Consider the following 19,870-nt stretch of genomic DNA (forward strand, 5'->3'; position numbering starts at 1 on the left):
GATCACAGATTTTCTTTCTTTTTGCCCTAGAGCCTTTAGTTTAGCCAGAAAATGGACTTTTATGTTTTCACCCAAAAATTCGGTTTTTGTTGGGAAAAGTTAGTGATCACAGATTTTCTTTCTTTTTGCCCTAGAGCCTTTAGTTTAGCCAGAAAATGGACTTTTATGTTTTCATTCAAAAATTCGGTTTTTGTTGGGAAAATTAAGTGATCACAGATTTTCTTTCTTTTTGCCCTAGAGCCTTTAGTTTAGCCAGAAAATGGACTTTTATGTGTCCACCCAAAAATTCGGTTTTTTTTTTTGGGAAAATTAAGTGATCACATATTGTCTTTCTTTTTGCCCTAGAGCCTTTAGTTTAGCCAGAAAATGGACTTTTATGTTTTCACCCAAAAATTCGGTTTTTGTTAGGAAAATTAAGTGATCACAGATTTTCTTTCTATTTGCCCTAGAGCCTTTAGTTTAGCCAGAAAATGGACTTTTATGTTTTCACCCAAAAATTCGGTTTTTGTTGGGATAATTAAGTAATCACAGATTTTCTTTCTTTTTGCCCTAGAGCCTTTAGTTAAGCCAGAAAATGGACTTTTATGTTTTCATTCAAAAATTCGGTTTTTGTTGGGAAAATTAAGTGATCACAGATTTTCTTTCTTTTTGCCCTAGAGCCTTTAGTTTAGCCAGAAAATGGACTTTTATGTTTTCACTAAAATTCCGGTTTTTGCTAGGAAATTAAAGTGATCACAGATTTTCTTTCTTTTTGCCCTAGGGCCTTTAGTTTAGCCAGAAAATGGACTTTTATGTTTTCACCCAAAAATTCGGTTTTTGTTGGGATAATTAAGTGATCACAGATTTTCTTTCTTTTTGCCCTAGAGCCTTTAGTTTAGCCAAAAAATGGACTTTTATGTTTTCACTTAAAAATTCGGTTTTTGTAGGGAAAATTTAGTGATCACAGATTTTCTTTCTTTTTGACCCAGAGCCTTTAGTTTAGCCAGAAAATGGACTTTTATGTTTTCACTCGAAAATTCGGTTTTTGCTGGGAAATTAAAGTGATCACAGATTTTCTTTTTTTTGCCCTAGGGCCTTTAGTTTAGCCAGAAAATGGACTTTTATGTTTTCACCCAAAAATTTGGTTTTTGTTAGGAAAATTAAGTGATCACAGATTTTCTTTCTTTTTGCCCTAGAGCCTTTAGTTTAGCCAGAAAATGGACTTTTATGTTTTCACCGAAAAATTCGGTTTTTGTTGGGATAATTAAGTGATCACAGATTTTCTTTCTTTTTGCCCTAGAGCCTTTAGTTTAGCCAAAAAATGGACTTTTATGTTTTCACTTAAAAATTCGGTTTTTGTTGGGAAAATTTAGTGATCACAGATTTTCTTTCTTTTTGCCCCAGAGCCTTTAGTTTAGCCAGAAAATGGACTTTTATGTTTTCACTCGAAAATTCGGTTTTTGTTGGGAAAATTAAGTGATCACAGATTTTCTTTCTTTTTGCCCTAGAGCCTTTAGTTTAGCCAGAAAATGGACTTTTATGTTTTCATTCAAAAATTCGGTTTTTGTTGGGAAAATTAAGTGATCACAGATTTTCTTTCTTTTTGCCCTAGGCCCTTTAGTTTAGCCAGAAAATGGACTTTTGTGTTTTCACTCAAAAATTCGGGTTTTTCTAGGAAATTAAAGTGATCACAGATTTTCTTTCTTTTTGCCCTAGAGCCTTTAGTTTAGCCAGAAAATGGACTTTTATGTTTTCACCCAAAAATTCGGTTTTTGTTGGGAAAATTAAGTGATCACAGATTTTCTTTCTTTTTGCCCTAGAGCCTTTAGTTTAGCCAGAAAATGGACTTTTATGTTTTCATTCAAAAATTCGGTTTTTGTTGGGAAAATTAAGTGATCACAGATTTTCTTTCTTTTTGCCCTAGGCCCTTTAGTTTAGCCAGAAAATGGACTTTTGTGTTTTCACTCAAAAATTCGGGTTTTGCTAGGAAATTAAAGTGATCACAGATTTTCTTTCTTTTTGCCCTAGAGCCTTTAGTTTAGCCAGAAAATGGACTTTTATGTTTTCACTCACAAATTCGGTTTTTGCTAGGAAATTAAAGTGATCACAGATTTTCTTTCTTTTTGCCCTAGAGCCTTTAGTTTAGCCAGAAAATGGACTTTTATGTTTTCACTCGAAAATTCGGTTTTTGCTGGGAAATTAAAGTGATCACAGATTTTCTTTCTTTTTGCCCTAGAGCCTTTAGTTTAGCCAGAAAATGGACTTTTATTTTTTCAACCAAAAATTCGGTTTTTGTTAGGAAAATTAAGTGATCACAGATTTTCTTTCTTTTTGCCCTAGGCCCTTTAGTTTAGCCAGAAAATGGACCTTTATGTTTTCACTCAAAAATTCGGTTTTTTTTGGGAAATTAATGTGATCACAGATTTTCTTTCTTTTTGCCCTAGGGCCTCTGGATTAGCCAGAAAATGGACTTTTATATTTTCACTCAAAAATTCGTTTTTTGCTAGGAAATTAAAGTGATCACAGATTTTCTTTCTTTTTGCCCTAGAGCCTCTGGTTTAGCCAGAAAATGGACTTTTATGTTTTCACTTAAAAATTCGGTTTTTGTTGGGAAAATTTAGTGATCACAGATTTTCTTTCTTTTTGCCCCAGAGCCTTTAGTTTAGCCAGAAAATGGACTTTTATGTTTTCACTCGAAAATTCGGTTTTTGCTGGGAAATTAAAGTGATCACAGATTTTCTTTCTTTTTGCCCTAGGGCCTTTAGTTTAGCCAGAAAATGGACTTTTATGTTTTCACTTCAAAATTCGGTTTTTGTTGGGAAAATTTAGTGATCACAGATTTTCTTTCTTTTTGCCCCAGAGCCTTTAGTTTAGCCAGAAAATGGACTTTTATGTTTTCACCCAAAAATTCGGTTTTTGTTAGGAAAATTAAGTGATCACAGATTTTCTTTCTTTTTGCCATAGAGCCTTTAGTTTAGCCAGAAAATGGACTTTTATGTTTTCACCCAAAAATTCGGTTTTTGTTGGGATAATTAAGTGATCACAGATTTTCTTTCTTTTTGCCCTAGAGCCTTTAGTTTAGCCAAAAAATGGACTTTTATGTTTTCACTTAAAAATTCGGTTTTTGTTGGGAAAATTTAGTGATCACAGATTTTCTTTCTTTTTGACCCAGAGCCTTTAGTTTAGCCAGAAAATGGACTTTTATGTTTTCACTTAAAAATTCGGTTTTTGTTGGGAAAATTTAGTTATCACAGATTTTCTTTCTTTTTGCCCTAGAGCCTTTAGTTTAGCCAGAAAATGGAATTTTATGTTTTCACCCAAAAATTCGGTTTTTGTTGGGAAAATTAAGTGATCACAGATTTTCTTTCTTTTTGCCCTAGAGCCTTTAGTTTAGCCAGAAAATGGACTTTTATGTTTCCACCCAAAAATTCGGTTTTTTTTTTGGGAAAATTAAGTGATCACATATTGTCTTTCTTTTTGCCCTAGGGCCTTTAGTTTAGCCAGAAAATGGACTTTTATGTTTTCACTTCAAAATTCGGTTTTTGTTGGGAAAATTTAGTGATCACTGATTTTCTTTCTTTTTGCCCTAGGGCCTTTAGTTTAGCCAGAAAATGGACTTTTATGTTTTCACCCAAAAATTCGGTTTTTGTTGGGATAATTAAGTGATCACAGATTTTCTTTCTTTTTGCCCTAGAGCCTTTAGTTTAGCCAGAAAATGGAATTTTATGTTTTCACCCAAAAATTCGGTTTTTGTTGGGAAAATTAAGTGATCACAGATTTTCTTTCTTTTTGCCTTTAGTTTAGCCAGAAAATGGACTTTTATGTTTCCACCCAAAAATTCGGTTTTTTTTTTTGGGAAAATTAAGTGATCACATATTGTCTTTCTTTTTGCCCTAGAGCCTTTAGTTTAGCCAGAAAATGGACTTTTATGTTTTCACTCAAAAATTCGGTTTTTGTTGGGAAAATTAAGTGATCACAGATTTTCTTTCTTTTTGCCCTAGAGCCTTTAGTTTAGCCAGAAAATGGACCTTTATGTTTTCACCCAAAAAATCGGTTTTTGTTGGGATAATTAAGTGATCACAGATTTTCTTTCTTTTTGACCTAGGGCCTTTAGTTTAGCCAGAAAATGGACTTTTATGTTTTCACTTAAAAATTCGGTTTTTGTTGGGAAAATTTAGTGATCACAGATTTTCTTTCTTTTTGCCCCAGAGCCTTTAGTTTAGCCAGAAAATGGACTTTTATGTTTTCACTCGAAAATTCGGTTTTTGCTGGGAAATTAAAGTGATCACAGATTTTCTTTCTTTTTGCCCTAGGGCCTTTAGTTTAGCCAGAAAATGGACTTTTATGTTTTCACTTCAAAATTCGGTTTTTGTTGGGAAAATTTAGTGATCACAGATTTTCTTTCTTTTTGCCCTAGAGCCTTTAGTTTAGCCAGAAAATGGACTTTTATGTTTTCACCCAAAAATTCGGTTTTTGTTGGGAAAATTTAGTGATCACAGATTTTCTTTCTTTTTGCCCCAGAGCCTTTAGTTTAGCCAGAAAATGGACTTTTATGTTTTCACCCAAAAATTTGGTTTTTGTTAGGAAAATTAAGTGATCACAGATTTTCTTTCTTTTTGCCCTAGAGCCTTTAGTTTAGCCAGAAAATGGACTTTTATGTTTTCACCGAAAAATTCGGTTTTTGTTGGGATAATTAAGTGATCACAGATTTTCTTTCTTTTTGCCCTAGAGCCTTTAGTTTAGCCAAAAAATGGACTTTTATGTTTTCACTTAAAAATTCGGTTTTTGTTGGGAAAATTTAGTGATCACAGATTTTCTTTCTTTTTGCCCCAGAGCCTTTAGTTTAGCCAGAAAATGGACTTTTATGTTTTCACTCGAAAATTCGGTTTTTGTTGGGAAAATTAAGTGATCACAGATTTTCTTTCTTTTTGCCCTAGAGCCTTTAGTTTAGCCAGAAAATGGACTTTTATGTTTTCATTCAAAAATTCGGTTTTTGTTGGGAAAATTAAGTGATCACAGATTTTCTTTCTTTTTGCCCTAGGCCCTTTAGTTTAGCCAGAAAATGGACTTTTGTGTTTTCACTCAAAAATTCGGGTTTTTCTAGGAAATTAAAGTGATCACAGATTTTCTTTCTTTTTGCCCTAGAGCCTTTAGTTTAGCCAGAAAATGGACTTTTATGTTTTCACCCAAAAATTCGGTTTTTGTTGGGAAAATTAAGTGATCACAGATTTTCTTTCTTTTTGCCCTAGAGCCTTTAGTTTAGCCAGAAAATGGACTTTTATGTTTTCATTCAAAAATTCGGTTTTTGTTGGGAAAATTAAGTGATCACAGATTTTCTTTCTTTTTGCCCTAGGCCCTTTAGTTTAGCCAGAAAATGGACTTTTGTGTTTTCACTCAAAAATTCGGGTTTTGCTAGGAAATTAAAGTGATCACAGATTTTCTTTCTTTTTGCCCTAGAGCCTTTAGTTTAGCCAGAAAATGGACTTTTATGTTTTCACTCACAAATTCGGTTTTTGCTAGGAAATTAAAGTGATCACAGATTTTCTTTCTTTTTGCCCTAGAGCCTTTAGTTTAGCCAGAAAATGGACTTTTATGTTTTCACTCGAAAATTCGGTTTTTGCTGGGAAATTAAAGTGATCACAGATTTTCTTTCTTTTTGCCCTAGAGCCTTTAGTTTAGCCAGAAAATGGACTTTTATTTTTTCAACCAAAAATTCGGTTTTTGTTAGGAAAATTAAGTGATCACAGATTTTCTTTCTTTTTGCCCTAGGCCCTTTAGTTTAGCCAGAAAATGGACCTTTATGTTTTCACTCAAAAATTCGGTTTTTTTTGGGAAATTAATGTGATCACAGATTTTCTTTCTTTTTGCCCTAGGGCCTCTGGATTAGCCAGAAAATGGACTTTTATATTTTCACTCAAAAATTCGTTTTTTGCTAGGAAATTAAAGTGATCACAGATTTTCTTTCTTTTTGCCCTAGAGCCTCTGGTTTAGCCAGAAAATGGACTTTTATGTTTTCACTTAAAAATTCGGTTTTTGTTGGGAAAATTTAGTGATCACAGATTTTCTTTCTTTTTGCCCCAGAGCCTTTAGTTTAGCCAGAAAATGGACTTTTATGTTTTCACTCGAAAATTCGGTTTTTGCTGGGAAATTAAAGTGATCACAGATTTTCTTTCTTTTTGCCCTAGGGCCTTTAGTTTAGCCAGAAAATGGACTTTTATGTTTTCACTTCAAAATTCGGTTTTTGTTGGGAAAATTTAGTGATCACAGATTTTCTTTCTTTTTGCCCCAGAGCCTTTAGTTTAGCCAGAAAATGGACTTTTATGTTTTCACCCAAAAGTTCGGTTTTTGTTAGGAAAATTAAGTGATCACAGATTTTCTTTCTTTTTGCCATAGAGCCTTTAGTTTAGCCAGAAAATGGACTTTTATGTTTTCACCCAAAAATTCGGTTTTTGTTGGGATAATTAAGTGATCACAGATTTTCTTTCTTTTTGCCCTAGAGCCTTTAGTTTAGCCAAAAAATGGACTTTTATGTTTTCACTTAAAAATTCGGTTTTTGTTGGGAAAATTTAGTGATCACAGATTTTCTTTCTTTTTGACCCAGAGCCTTTAGTTTAGCCAGAAAATGGACTTTTATGTTTTCACTTAAAAATTCGGTTTTTGTTGGGAAAATTTAGTTATCACAGATTTTCTTTCTTTTTGCCCTAGGGCCTCTGGATTAGCCAGAAAATGGACTATTTCACTCAAAAATTCGGATTTTGTTGGGAAATTAAAGTGATCACATATTTGCAGAAAATGGACTTTTATGTTTTTTTTTTTTTAAATTCGATTTTCGTTGGAAATTAAAGTGATCACAGATTTTCTTTCTTTTTGCCCTAGGGCCTCTGGTTTAGTCAGAAAATGGACTTTTATGTTTTCACTCAAAAATTCGTGAAAGTGATCACAAATTTATTTTCTTTTTGTCCTAGGGCCTTCAGTTTAGCCAGAAAAATGGACTTTTATGTTTTCTTTGAAAAATTCGGTTTTTGTTGGGAAATTATTTTTTTTTCTTTTTGCCCTACCTTCTTTAATTTGGCCAGAAAATGGACTTTTATTTCCATTTTATGTCCAGACTAATCTGAACTAACATGTTCCGACTTTGTTTTATTAAAATTTGTATGACTTGTCTTCTGTCCTTTGGGTCTTCTGAATTTTTGGGTCTTAATAAAGTTTTGTTGTTGAATTCTGATATGTGACCCTATGCATACCGCATACTATTTCTTCTATATCTCATTGGAGCACGGGGTGACTGTAACAGCCGACCGCAATCGGACCAGGTTTTGTGCTATAGATTTAATTTACATTCATCTCAATGAATCTGAGAAATGGTTCTTCTATTTTAGTTTATGGGCCAATTTTAATAATTACATCTACCCTACACCTCACTTTCTGAATCCATAAAGAAGTCAGTTTGCAATATTTAAGATTTGATTGAAAATGATTGGAATAGGTTCATTATTTAACCTAACTTCCATATAACCGTACCCCCGCATAAAGCTTTTGAGCTCATAACTCTGTTAAATGTACTATTATCTCTACTAAAATCAGCATAACACAGTTTTATACAAGTCTAAATGATACTGCTGATTATTTGACCCTAGCCCCCATACAAAGTCTCCTATAAGTTGCAAACATTAGCTCAAATGCTCTATATTCTCCACAGTGGTGTAGGGTACAATCAATAGTTATTCTTTTTCTATTTCGCCATTAACATTCTCTTAGATTAAGGACACTTTATTTACATTACAATAATTTCAAGCACATTTTATTTTAATAACAGAAAGCTTTTTGTAAAATTAAAAGAAAGCTTTTTCATTTGTTTTGACATTTGTAAAAAACAAAAACTGCACTTTTTATTTAGTTGTTAATTAGCGCAGTTTCGGTAGAGTCAGTCGTCGTCCCCTGCTATGGGGTTCATTCATTAAACATAGAAAAGTGCATTAGGCAATTAGAAAATATTTACATAAATTCATTATTTAGTTTTAAAATTTCATCATAACAAGATTTTTATTACGATATTCTATAACAACGAGAATAAAAATGTGTGGCAATAAAAATTGAAAACAAATAAGAAAAATATACAAAAAAAAAAAAAATAAATTAATAAATAATTAAAAAAACAAAAAAATAAAAATGAAAGAAAGTTATTGTGATTTTATGGCTGGTTGTTTTGGTGGCAAGTGAAATTTAATATTTAAAATAAATTCATAATAATAATAATTCATTCTAACACAATATTATTTAACACACAAGTTAATAATAAAATAAATGCCTTGTTGTGCACTTTCACTTGCATGGTGATGTAATAAAATAATAGAAACAAAATTTTAATTAAAAGTAATCACCAATTTCCTAAAGAACCTATTAAACTATTAAAGCTTTAGTTTGTTTTAAACAAACTATTTAATTGTGTGCACAATTTTCCAAAATTATCTTAACCTTCCTTTAGTGCGTAACGAAACAGTTGGTCAAGTTCATGTTTGGCGCCCGTGATCTCTTTTTATTTTATTTAAAATAATAAATAATTCTCAATTTCTCTCCTCTCAATCTCCCTCTCTTAGAAACCCACCGTTATACTCTTATAAACATATGTTTTTGTAAAGAAATATGTCTAACGGTTGTTGCAATTCTCTAGTAGTGTTATCGTTTTCATTTACAAGTTATTCGATTACAGATTAATCGTTAACAATATGACGTTTCATTGGTGACATAATTTTTAAATGACGTAGGTTTTAGAGACTGAATTTATAAGTGTTTGAATTATATATAAGTGATGTGATGTGTATTTGATATAAAAACCAATTCCGTTATAATTTTTTATTTAAAAACAACATCATTCTTAATGAGAAGACCTATGTATATAAAAGCTGTTCCCAAATACGATTTTATGTGATTTATTTCTAATTTATTGCTAATACCCATACTTTGCTAAACGGATAGTTCTAAACTGGTTCACAAAGCAGGGGTTCTACATTGAAGACACAGAAACAGAAATATACTACCGTCCACCTAATCACAACACTAGTATCCAGGCAGATGTCCAAGCGATAACGGAATGCGTAAATTGGACTAGAATAAAATGGCGCTAACAGCAATTAGGGTGATAACGGGTGTTAAAGTTATATCTAAGATCGCATTGGATTGTGAAAAAGATTTTACCGAATACTCTCCTAGATGTTAAAAGTTAGTACCAGGCCACTCAGGAGTATTCGGCAACTAAAGAGCGAATGTACTAGCTTGAAAGGGAAGGGAGCTCAAGGTAGTTAACCTTATGAACGCAAAATCATTCGACGCAACGAGAGAAGAAGGGAAGGTCCTAAAGAGAGCAGAGAAGGGAGCCTCCTCGAAATGAGCAATTCTGAGGTTGGTATGATGGTACCTATTCTGAGTAGACACAGGATTAAGGACACAGCTATACGAGATTGGAGGCAATTGGTTGAGACAAATTCAGAGCATGTGGAGAGGACAGTGAAAATCAGGAGCACTTTTTTTGTCATTGTCAGGCTTTCGTCTAAATTAAATACAGATATCTTGGGAGTGATATTATTACATCCCTCACGAACTTTGATTGATTGATTCTTAGGAATTACGTCCACGAAACTTAGTTTCTGAACATCGGGCGATAATACCATCATTGATCATTTCGATGTCCACGATTAAACTTTAATCGAATAACTATAAACACTAACCAAAACACGTACATTTTCACATTTTTATAAACGTAATTAGTGGCAAAGCACGTTGCTGTAATTTTTTTTCGATCTTATTCTTTTTTCTTGGCAGATGTTTCTTGATCTATAATAACAAGTGGCTGCAGCATGAGAATTAGCTAGTTGTTTGTTATATTCGACTAGACTATGGCAAATAATTTGTTTATAATAATTGTTTTTATTTGTTCATAATTTACATGCATAAATAATTTAGTATTAATTAGGTAAAAAGAAGCTTTTGTAAATATGCGCACATTGGCTAATTTTGTAATAAATTAGAACCAATTATAAATTATAATTTAGAAGTGTTTATGTTTATTTTCAATTTGGTGAAATTTTTGTTATATTTTTATCACATGTCTTCTAGTAAATACATAAATAGGTATTTATAACTGATTCCCGTGGTTTGTGGAATTTGTGTGATTAAGATTAAAGGCGTCAATAACATGATTTTTCTAGGGCTACATGTAAAGGGAATTTTAAGCTTGTATTCCGACACTTGAAATTTTCTATTAATGTATGCTATAGTGGGACGATTTGTAATATATTTGGCCGTTTGCTGAAAATTTTACAAAACTGCGTAATGATTTTAAAATTTTCTTGCTAATTGGCATTATATGTGTAAATTGTGTTTATGTAGGTGTGAGTCTGTGCATCTATCATTTTCTATATGCCGGCAGAAGAGAATAAAGAATAGTATATATAAATAATTTGAAAGCGTTTTCACATATTACATTTGTTGTTTTTTCATATAAAAACAATGTTGCCAAAAGTGTATTGACTTTCACGTTAAAAATAGGCAGTTTGCACTTAGAATAGGGGAATTAAGGGGAAGAAGATTTTTCAAAAATATTATCTGATGATGTGCAAAAATTTTTGGTGTTGAAAAAGGAAACGGCAAAAATTAGTCTGACCATCTGTAGCATAAAATTGAGGAAAATTACGGAAAAAAATCTCGGAAACTAGTACCTATTGCTAGTCCCCCAATTTATTATCCAAATGTTCACATTGATGTAAAAGTTCTTGGTGCAAATTTCTAGATCTGGAGATACCAAATGTTGACATGGATGTCAGAGTTGTTGCAAATTTTAGCTCTAATAGTTTCCCAGATATACGAATTTTTGATTTTAGTTCATATAAAAAGTTCCAAGGCCCTCAAATGAATGTCAGAATATGGGTGCTACCCCCCATTGCTTGTCCGCAAATTTATTACCCAAACTTGGATGTCTAAGTTGTTCGTTCAAAATTTCTGTCAAGAGGATTTTAGCTCAAACAGAGTGACGATACACGAAGTATTTTATTTAATTTATATTGGAGTTTCCAAACCCCCCTAATGAAAGTCTGCTCATTTCCCCTCAAATGTTCACAAGGATGTTAAAGTTCTTTTTTGCAAAATGTGAAAATTATGCCTCTAATCGTTTCCCAGACAAACGTTTTTTTTTTCTTTACATATAGTGGCGCCACGCCCCTTTTTACAGTCCGCCCATTTTTTGTTCTAAATATTCTTGTTAATTTGCTATAATGTCAGCCTGACCTATATACAATATTCGCGGCAACATAGGAATCTTTATCGATAGTCAAGCGGCACTTCTCTCACTAAACTCTTATACTACCACTTCCCTATTAGTTAGACAATGCAAGAAGGATCTGTCAAGACTGGGTAGTAGGCGGGACTTATCGAGGCTAATAGCAGTAAAAACAGGACACTGGGTGATAGGCAGACATGCAAATCGGCTTGGGCTCCCCTTTAAAGATCAGCAGTTGCAAAGACAGGTAAAAGGAAGAAACGGTCTTCCATCTTCACTGTGAATGCTCTGCTCTGGCCGTAATGAGAAACCGCTTCCTTGGCAGTTACTTCATATCTAACTTTGGTGAGATATCTGCTTAATTACCCAGATGACGGCTACAGGCTGTATATAATACTATAAATACTACATCTGACGAGTGAAGTGGTCCGTTCAAAACGGAGTCTCTTCGACTGTACTCGACAGTTCGCGTGCAGTGAACTACCACGTTAACCAACCAACCATTCTTGTTAATGCTAAAGTGGTTCTCAGTTATACTCAGATATATGATTTTCTTAAATTGTGAATTTAAGTGTAAAAAAGTCAGTTCTCACTCTCATGGACCTTACTTTACATGTTTACAGAATTTTGTCCAAATCGGTGACTATGGGAAATACAATTTTAAATTTAAAATGGAATTTTCTTATATATAAGTTTGAAGGTCTGGGAATTTGATCAACATTTTCAGATTTAAAAGTTATTAGATTGAACTTTTTACTTATACCTTTTAAAAGTATAAAGGACATATAAATAGACAAAAATCTTAACCAAGTTGTAAAAAACCACGTTTGGCGTTACACCCCTATTGGGAATCTGTCAATAAATGTCTAATTTAATGATTTGGTACAACGTTGAAACACAAGCAAATATATCAAAAAAATATAAAAATACATTTCGCACATATTCTGATTAACAATGCCTGACAATTGAATGACCAAAAATTATCTTTAAAGATTTCAAAAGAAAGAAAAAAAAGAAAACCAATTAAAATTAAATAATATATATTTTTCGAAACCCCCTCACAGGTGCTTGTGGAGTATTAATAGCACATCCTTTGGATACTATAAAAACATGGCAGCAGGCCTCAAATACCTCAGTACCCACAGCCACGCAACAGATCTACAAACGTAACAGAGGGGTAGGAAATGTTGTATAATGATATATAAAATTGAGTTAATTTTTGTGCCTTTCTATTCCTCTAGATCAATGGATTTTATAGGGGTATGTTTTTTCCATTTGTCACAACGGGCGCCATTAATTCGATTTTATTCGGGGTGTATGGCAATCATTTGCGGCAGCTGAGAATGGTGTGTCACAGTGACTATCAACGGGAACAATTGGAAGATAAAAATATATTTGTGGCCGGTTCGGTGGCAGGTTTTGTGCAATCCTTCATAGCCTGTCCCATAGAATTGATAAAAGTGCGTCTACAGACCCAACATTGTAAATACTGAATCGTATTAAAATTGGAAGTTGTTTAAAAATCTCTTTCTTTTTTAGTTTACAGCGATTACGTCTATGGCATACGCAGAACCACGTATGGTACGTTTAAAAAGATCTTACAAACTGATGGTATATCGGGACTTTATCGCGGCTTAATACCCATGATGTGTCGGTAGATTTTCGAACATTTTTTGTGAATCCTTATAGGAACAGATTGTTTAAGATTTTATTTTTTTATTCTTCTAGTGATGTCTTTCCTTATGGTATTTATATGTTGGCTTATCGTCATACCACTACGTATATAGATGAAACTGAATTTGTACAAAATCGTCGGCGTTTACGCAAAGATGATGAGGCTAAAGTGGATTTTGTGGTAACAACATTGGCTGGCGCCTGGGCTGGTATTTTATCGTGGGTTTGTGTTATACCATTCGATGTGGTCAAGACCATAATGCAGGCTGAAGAAAGTCGTCAATATCGTAATATTTGGCATTGTCTAACGAAGAATTTTAAGGTAAATACAAATTATATTTTAATTGAAAAACAAATTCCTAATTTAAATTCTTTTGTTTTCATCATACAGCGTTATGGTTGGCGTAGATTATTCCGCGGTAGCTGGATGCTGGTGGTTCGTGCTATACCCTTTAATGCTGCTACCTTTGTGGGTTATGAATATGCTCTTGAATGGTGTCATAAAGTTTGGCATATACAAAAATCTGCCCCTAAATTTATTTAAGTTTTAGTTTTTATAACTTTTAATTGGTAGAAAATCAATATTGGCTGTGTAAATTAAATAAAATTATTAGAAATATGCACATAAAATGATTTTTATATTAAAATATTAAAAAAAACTTCCCATACCGGGAATCGAACCCGGGCCTTCTGGGTGAAAGCCAGATATCCTAGCCACTAGACCATATGGGATATGAAAACTGCAATGAATATTATTAATGCAGTTGTGCTACTTTGACTGCAGATTTATAAACGTATGGAAATGCCCAAAAAGCTTTAGAAATTCAGTCACCCTCATTCATATATGCTCTTTCTATAGAAAGAGCAGAAACTTAAACAAAAGCTCATTGGAATCACACAAGTGTGAGTTTTGTTTGTGTTTTAATACAGCTTTTTACACACATTCATTCACATTTAGATTTTAGACAGCTAAGTTTCCACTCATAGAGCTTTCTCTACACTTTTCCATGCAAGCTTTTTCAATTATATACACAATGAGAGGTGTTGGACATTGCTTAGCAAAGTTTGAAAGTTTTCTAAATAATATTTTTAATTTTAAGATTCAAAAGATTTGCGCTTTATGTTGGTCATCCATCACTATAAGTGGGTATGGCTAGTATTGTCTATGGACTAGCCTAATACATTTATGTGCTAGCCTATTGACGGGTCATGAACTACCCTATTAAATAGTCTATGGAATAGCCTATAACTAGTCTATTTACTGGTATATGAACTACTGTATTTAGTAGTCCATTGTCTAGAATGTGGAATTTGAATAACACTGGCCGACAAAATTTTAAAAAAAACCTAACCCTAAGACCAAGTTTTTTAAAGTATTGAGCCGCGCTAAATCTCCATCACATGTGGTATTTGAGATATCGTGTTATCTTGAGTTGACTTGGCGCTGTTATAATATCTCAAAAAGGGACTAGTCTATGGATCTATATAATAACTAATCTATTGACTAACCTATAACTTGGTACTTGATTAATTAATCGTATATAAATGTTGTGTAAGGTTCAGACCATTATAAGTACGATTTTAGTCAAATATACCATGACTTTCGAATACCCCTAGTGTAGTTGATTATATGGTCTAATATGGAATTTGATATAATGATGCGTTCCTGATTAAACCGGTAATTAATAAACGGTTTGATCAATTTTAATAGAACTTTGCTTGTCTATAGAGGTATTGGTGGTATGAATTTTGTCCTGATCATAAATAACCAAATACGAAGTTTTTCCCACTGTGCAACGTTAATAAGAGGAAGCCATTTATTCTAAAGTTTTACATGGTTTAAATAAAACTATTTTTTTCTGGAAAAAATGAAAGGTCCTTATGGAATTTCTAGTTAAAATAAGATTTGTTTTTAGTAAATTATGAGTATTTTTTGTGAATTTCAGTTTTGTTTATACTTTTATCTAATTAATACTTTTATTTTAATTACTTTAACTGTCAGCAGTGTTAATCATTTTACTGCTATAAATATTGCTCATATACATGACAGATTGTAATAAGGTATTTAAAAAAAATTCCATATAAATATTAAAGGGTCTTTTGTTAAAGAAAATAACAAATAATTAAAATCTCTAATCCAACTCGACTCTGTATAAGTACCAAGGAGGACAATATGGAATCTTCTTAACTGAGTTTCGGGTCTTCAAACTCCCTTTAGGTAACGCCTTTCTATAGTATTAATGTTAACTCCTCACGGCTCCGACTGCAACACCCTTTTGAAAGTGTTTGAATAATTGTTTTTTGCATTTAATAAGCTTAAATATAAATCTCTCTTCTTATGTTAGATATACATACCCAGTAAAAACTCGGTAATGGCTTGTAATTACATAACCACTTACTTTTCAATGACTACTACTTACCGTCTGCATTACTTTTAAGATTTGCACATTTTATGGAATCGCGCACAATCAACTGTTTCACACACAGAAAGCAAATAGTTTTTCTGTGTGAAAACCATTATAGGACGCTCAATAAAACAACTAATCAGTGCTGTTGTGAGTATGACAGCAAACTAACGAATCCCAGGTTCGTATTCTGTTTGAGCAATTTTTTCTTTTTAAAACAAAACAACTATTTAACTCCTTATTTGTAAGTTTTTTATAAGTGGGTATTTGTAAGCGAGCGTGGTAAGTACTTGACTCCAATGTCAATAAGTAAATATAAATGCTAATGAAGAAGCAGTGAAAGCGGCCTTTTTAGCTTTTTAACTCATTACTTTTTAAAATAAGTTTTTGCTGGGTACATACATACATAATTTACATTCGGCTTTTGATATTAATTTATTTAAATATTTCATTGTTTTTTTCCTTTTTTTTGTACTTTTCATCATCAACATCTCTGCATTTATTTTCCATTCAATTAGTGCCATGAAATGAAAATTAATGATATCAAAGCAAATTCTCTCGCACAGCATGTTATTTATAAAATTATAACAATAAAATTATTAAATGAAATTTTTGGATAATTTAAGACAAACAGCACCGTTACGTTTCTGGTGATGGCAAAAATTTAAAGAAATATTTGTTTACTTTAAGACAACAAATATCAAATGAAAAAATTTAATTTTCTAAAATTGTTTGGCTGTGTGAAAATATTTTTACAGAATTGGCTTGACCTCCACAAAGTAAATATTTAGCATTTTTCCACTTTTGCAGGAGCAAACAAACTTAAATAGCTGTTAACTAAAGTAACGTTCACATTGTTGAATTATTTGATTTTGAAATTAAGTGATCTCGCAAGAGGAGTAAGAGTAAACAAAGAGAAAGTAAGTATTTAAATAAAAAATTGACTAAAATAAATCTATAATATCCCCACGATACAAAGTAGACCTTATGAGGAAGCAAAAGATTTGCGGCCTCGGTGTCATTTTAGCCAAAATGTAATCATTTTCTCAGGCTCTTATTTCGAAAACCATTCGGAATTTTGATTTATTCTTTGAGGTTAAGTTGTAGCTCTTGTCATAAAGAACAACAATTGTGAATATATAAAATCAAAAAACTTCATCTTCATTTTTTCATTTCTAGTTTCACATTGTGAAATCTGCACTGTTTTCATAAACGACACCTGTACGTATACGTGTTAATGATTTATTGATATTACAAATATTAAGTATACGCCCAATTTAGAGAAGTATTTTTAAACATGTGGTCTTAAAGATGACATTTTTTTTATTTTATATATTCACTTTGCCTCTTGGTCTTTAATGACGTAGAGGTGTTCATATGTTATTATATTTTTTTGTGTTGCACGGTGTAATTTTTTGAATCCACCATTTTCTTTAACTTAATTAAACTATGTATACAAAGAAAATGCCTTAAATTCCTCCTCATTCTGCTTTTTTTTTGGTTTTTTAACTAAAAGTGTGAGAAATATAAATAAATTTAAAGTTTCAAAATTGTTTAATCATCTGAACAGTGTGTTCTTGCCACCAACAGATGAGTCCTGCAAAAAAAATCCTGTATCTAGTTGTTGTTGTTAAATTTTTTTCGTCAGCATTTTTCATAACTCAAATTAATGAACTAATGAATCATTTTACTTCCGTTTTTATGTGGCAAATTTTCATTTCATTGTATCGTGAATTTGAAAATGTGGTTTGAGTTTATTTCGTTCTGTTTTACAAATTGTAGCACAAAATATTTTTTAAACATAATTAGCAGCATCATCAGAGTCGTCTATTCATCATAATGGAAATTGTTAACATAAAATCATAATTTGTACATTGCGTTTTAGTAGGAATTTTTAAATTGTGTACAGATTTAGGAAATGAAATATTAAGTTTATTATGTAGTTTGTATTGTTGAAGTATTTTAAAAATATTAAATTTGTAAAGGTGAACTTAATTCAAAGATAATAAAGTATTTATGTACTTCATTATCATGATATTGTTTTCAAGCTAAAAGTTATCTTATTTTCATTATAATGTACCAGCTACAAACCTTTTAGTAATTACTAAAGGATTTGTTGTTAGTCCATATACACGAGCGACCTTTGGCAAAATAGTTAATTTACTATTACTTCTCAATTATGCTATAAATATTTGTGTTTATTTTTTATTATTTTATTTTAATTTTCCCGCTTTTGTGGATACACATTTTATAGACAACTTATGCTTGAATTATTTTAGAAAACAATATTTATTACCAAATTAGAATTTAATTAAAAAAACAACAACAAAAACTATTTTTGTTTCAAATAATCCTTGATTAAGTATCAATTTATTATAATTTATATACATATACATTGGGGTGGACCACATCTTTGTAGGAAGGCCTCCCTACCGGCGATTAAAAATCTTGATCTATGTGCAATATCCCTGCAAAAACTGTGTAATGGCTTGTACTTACATAACCACTTACTTTTCAATGACTACTACTTACCGTCTGCATTACTTTTAAGAACCATTATCGGACGCACAATAAAATAAATAAGCAGTGTTGTTGTGAGTAAGACAGCAAACAGGTTCGTATTCTGTGTTTTTAAAACAAAACAACTTTTTAACTCCTTATTTGTAAGTAAGTACTTATTTAAGTAGTTATTTGTAAGCGAGCGTGGTAAGTACTTGCCTCCAATGTCATCACAGTGTTAAAATAATCAGTTTAAATGCTAATGAATAAGTAGTGAAAAGCGTCATTTTTCAATTCATTACTTTTCAAAAGTAAGCAAGTGGTAATTCGGGATAAGTTCGGTGCTGTTGCCAACAGATAATCCACAGAGGAGTAAGACTGTGAACTAAGCGTTGGAAATGAGTTCGTTTAACAAGATTGGGTGTTTCGGATGTTTTTCTCAGTGAGTGTGCCGAATGAACGATAAGTATGCTGGATTGAATGGCGATAGATGTAAGGTAACTTATACAAGTGATACCATGGAATTTTCCTTCTTTGTCCAGATATGTTCAGAGTAAACTCTGTTCATACCATATTTACCACAGTGTATTCTCTGGGAGCAAAAACAAGTCCTCGGCTTATTTGATGGATTCGTATTTCGGTCTATCCATTACGTCTCTAGGTTCTGTTGCCGACTCAATAGAAGCCATCCCATCTACGTGGTTGTAAGCGAAAGTGATGTTTTTGCATCTCGGAAGTTATGTAACGGGCCAGCAATGGTCAGAGATTAGATGGCTCAAGTACTTGAGCAAGGTGCTTGTACATGGACCGGAACAAGATATAATTTACTCAAAAGGGTGGTGGTGAGTCGTCAAAAGCTGTGGATGAAAAAGACCACCATGAAATAAGGCTTTCAAGGCAGATGTTCACATAAAGCATTTCGATAGCTTAGACTTTAAGAGAGTCATAATTGAATATTCTTCAGAAGTAAGCTATAAGTCATATACTCGCCGGGACGGTGAATAGGACATAGTATCCGAGTTTAGTATGATGATACGATATTCATTGTAGACTCAAAGATTAATGGGCACAACTATACAAAATTGAACGAATCTAAAACATTCGGAGAGGTCAGTAATTACCAGGCTTTCATTGAAATTAAATTCAAATATTTTGAGATCGAAGAAAAGGCACTTTAAGAGGTAATGAGAGTCCGAATTTTATGTTAAAGCTGGAACACTTTTTCTGTCGCCTATAGGGGGACTTATATAGATCTTTATGGATCAATCTTTTAGGCATTTTTTATTAACTTGTTTATTAGATTTATGCTGAATTGTATTAGGGATCAAATGTCTATTCTGCAGAATTTAAAAGAGTTTTTAATTTCTCAGAACAAATGAGAAATTATGAATTTTGATTCTTATAAAACATGTTTATAAAGAATTTCACCATTGAACCTGAATGAGAAAATCATCTTTTAAGAATATGTATGTATATTTTACGATTGCACCTTTGAATATGTATGTTTTGCTTTTAAAATTATGGAAAATTCTTAAAAATTTCATTCACCTTCTTTATCTTTAATCTCTATGCTAGGGATAAAAAAGTAAGTATAGCAAAACACCAAATAGATAGGTATAAATCTTCATGCAGAAAGAGGTGTTGTTGATATAAAAATATTTTTTTTTGTTGTTGTGTAATAAGGCATTATTTTTTAAATTAAAAACCTACGCAAGTGGATGACTTCAAGTTAAATACTTGTACTTATTTGTAACTTTATTTTTTATTCTAAATATGGAATTTAAGTCATGTATAATAAATTTTTATATGAAATTTACGCACAAGTTCAGTTATATAAGTAGGGTTAATCAACTTAAAGAAATACATTATCCTAGGAACTAACTTAACAAACAAAATTGTAACATTACTGATGTAACATTTCAAAATTTGTTTTGTAGCTTTAAATATGAAGAAATAAATTTAAGTTGTTTAATTTATTTTATGTAATTTTTCATTTAATGCTTTTGATAAACTATCTTGATTAATTATGTAAATCTATTAA

General features: G+C 32.0%; 1 protein-coding gene and 1 non-coding gene across 2 annotated transcripts; one reads left to right on the forward strand and one right to left on the reverse strand.

The window, feature by feature from the left end:
- The first annotated feature begins 7,883 nt into the window (after window positions 1–7,883).
- On the forward strand, window positions 7,884–13,546 carry LOC119602276 (solute carrier family 25 member 45). The gene is made up of 6 exons (XM_037953708.1): window positions 7,884–8,191; window positions 12,316–12,428; window positions 12,493–12,733; window positions 12,791–12,905; window positions 12,980–13,247; window positions 13,317–13,546. The coding sequence occupies exons 1-6, from the start codon at window positions 8,149–8,151 to the stop codon at window positions 13,467–13,469; spliced, it is 933 nt and encodes a 310-aa protein (XP_037809636.1). The 5' UTR covers window positions 7,884–8,148; the 3' UTR covers window positions 13,470–13,546.
- Window positions 13,547–13,585: 39 nt separating this feature from the next.
- Trnae-uuc lies at window positions 13,586–13,657 on the reverse strand. The gene has a single exon. It is a non-coding gene; the product is annotated as a tRNA-Glu (tRNA).
- Window positions 13,658–19,870: the final 6,213 nt, after the last annotated feature.

Source organism: Lucilia sericata, unplaced genomic scaffold (genome assembly GCF_015586225.1).
Source record: "Lucilia sericata isolate MDLA Ls3-8-SP2 unplaced genomic scaffold, ASM1558622v1 Contig000217F_arrow, whole genome shotgun sequence".
Lineage (NCBI taxonomy): Eukaryota > Metazoa > Arthropoda > Insecta > Diptera > Calliphoridae > Lucilia > Lucilia sericata.

Excerpts from the sequence above, each read along its gene's own strand:
- LOC119602276 (XM_037953708.1), top strand. The coding sequence starts at position 8,149 with ATGAAAGAAAGTTATTGTGATTTTATGGCTGGTTGTTTTGGTG. Across the intron at positions 8,192-12,315 it reads TATGGCTGGTTGTTTTGGTG|GTGCTTGTGGAGTATTAATA; the intron begins GCAAGTGAAATT and ends ACCCCCTCACAG. Across the intron at positions 12,429-12,492 it reads TCTACAAACGTAACAGAGGG|ATCAATGGATTTTATAGGGG; the intron begins GTAGGAAATGTT and ends CTATTCCTCTAG.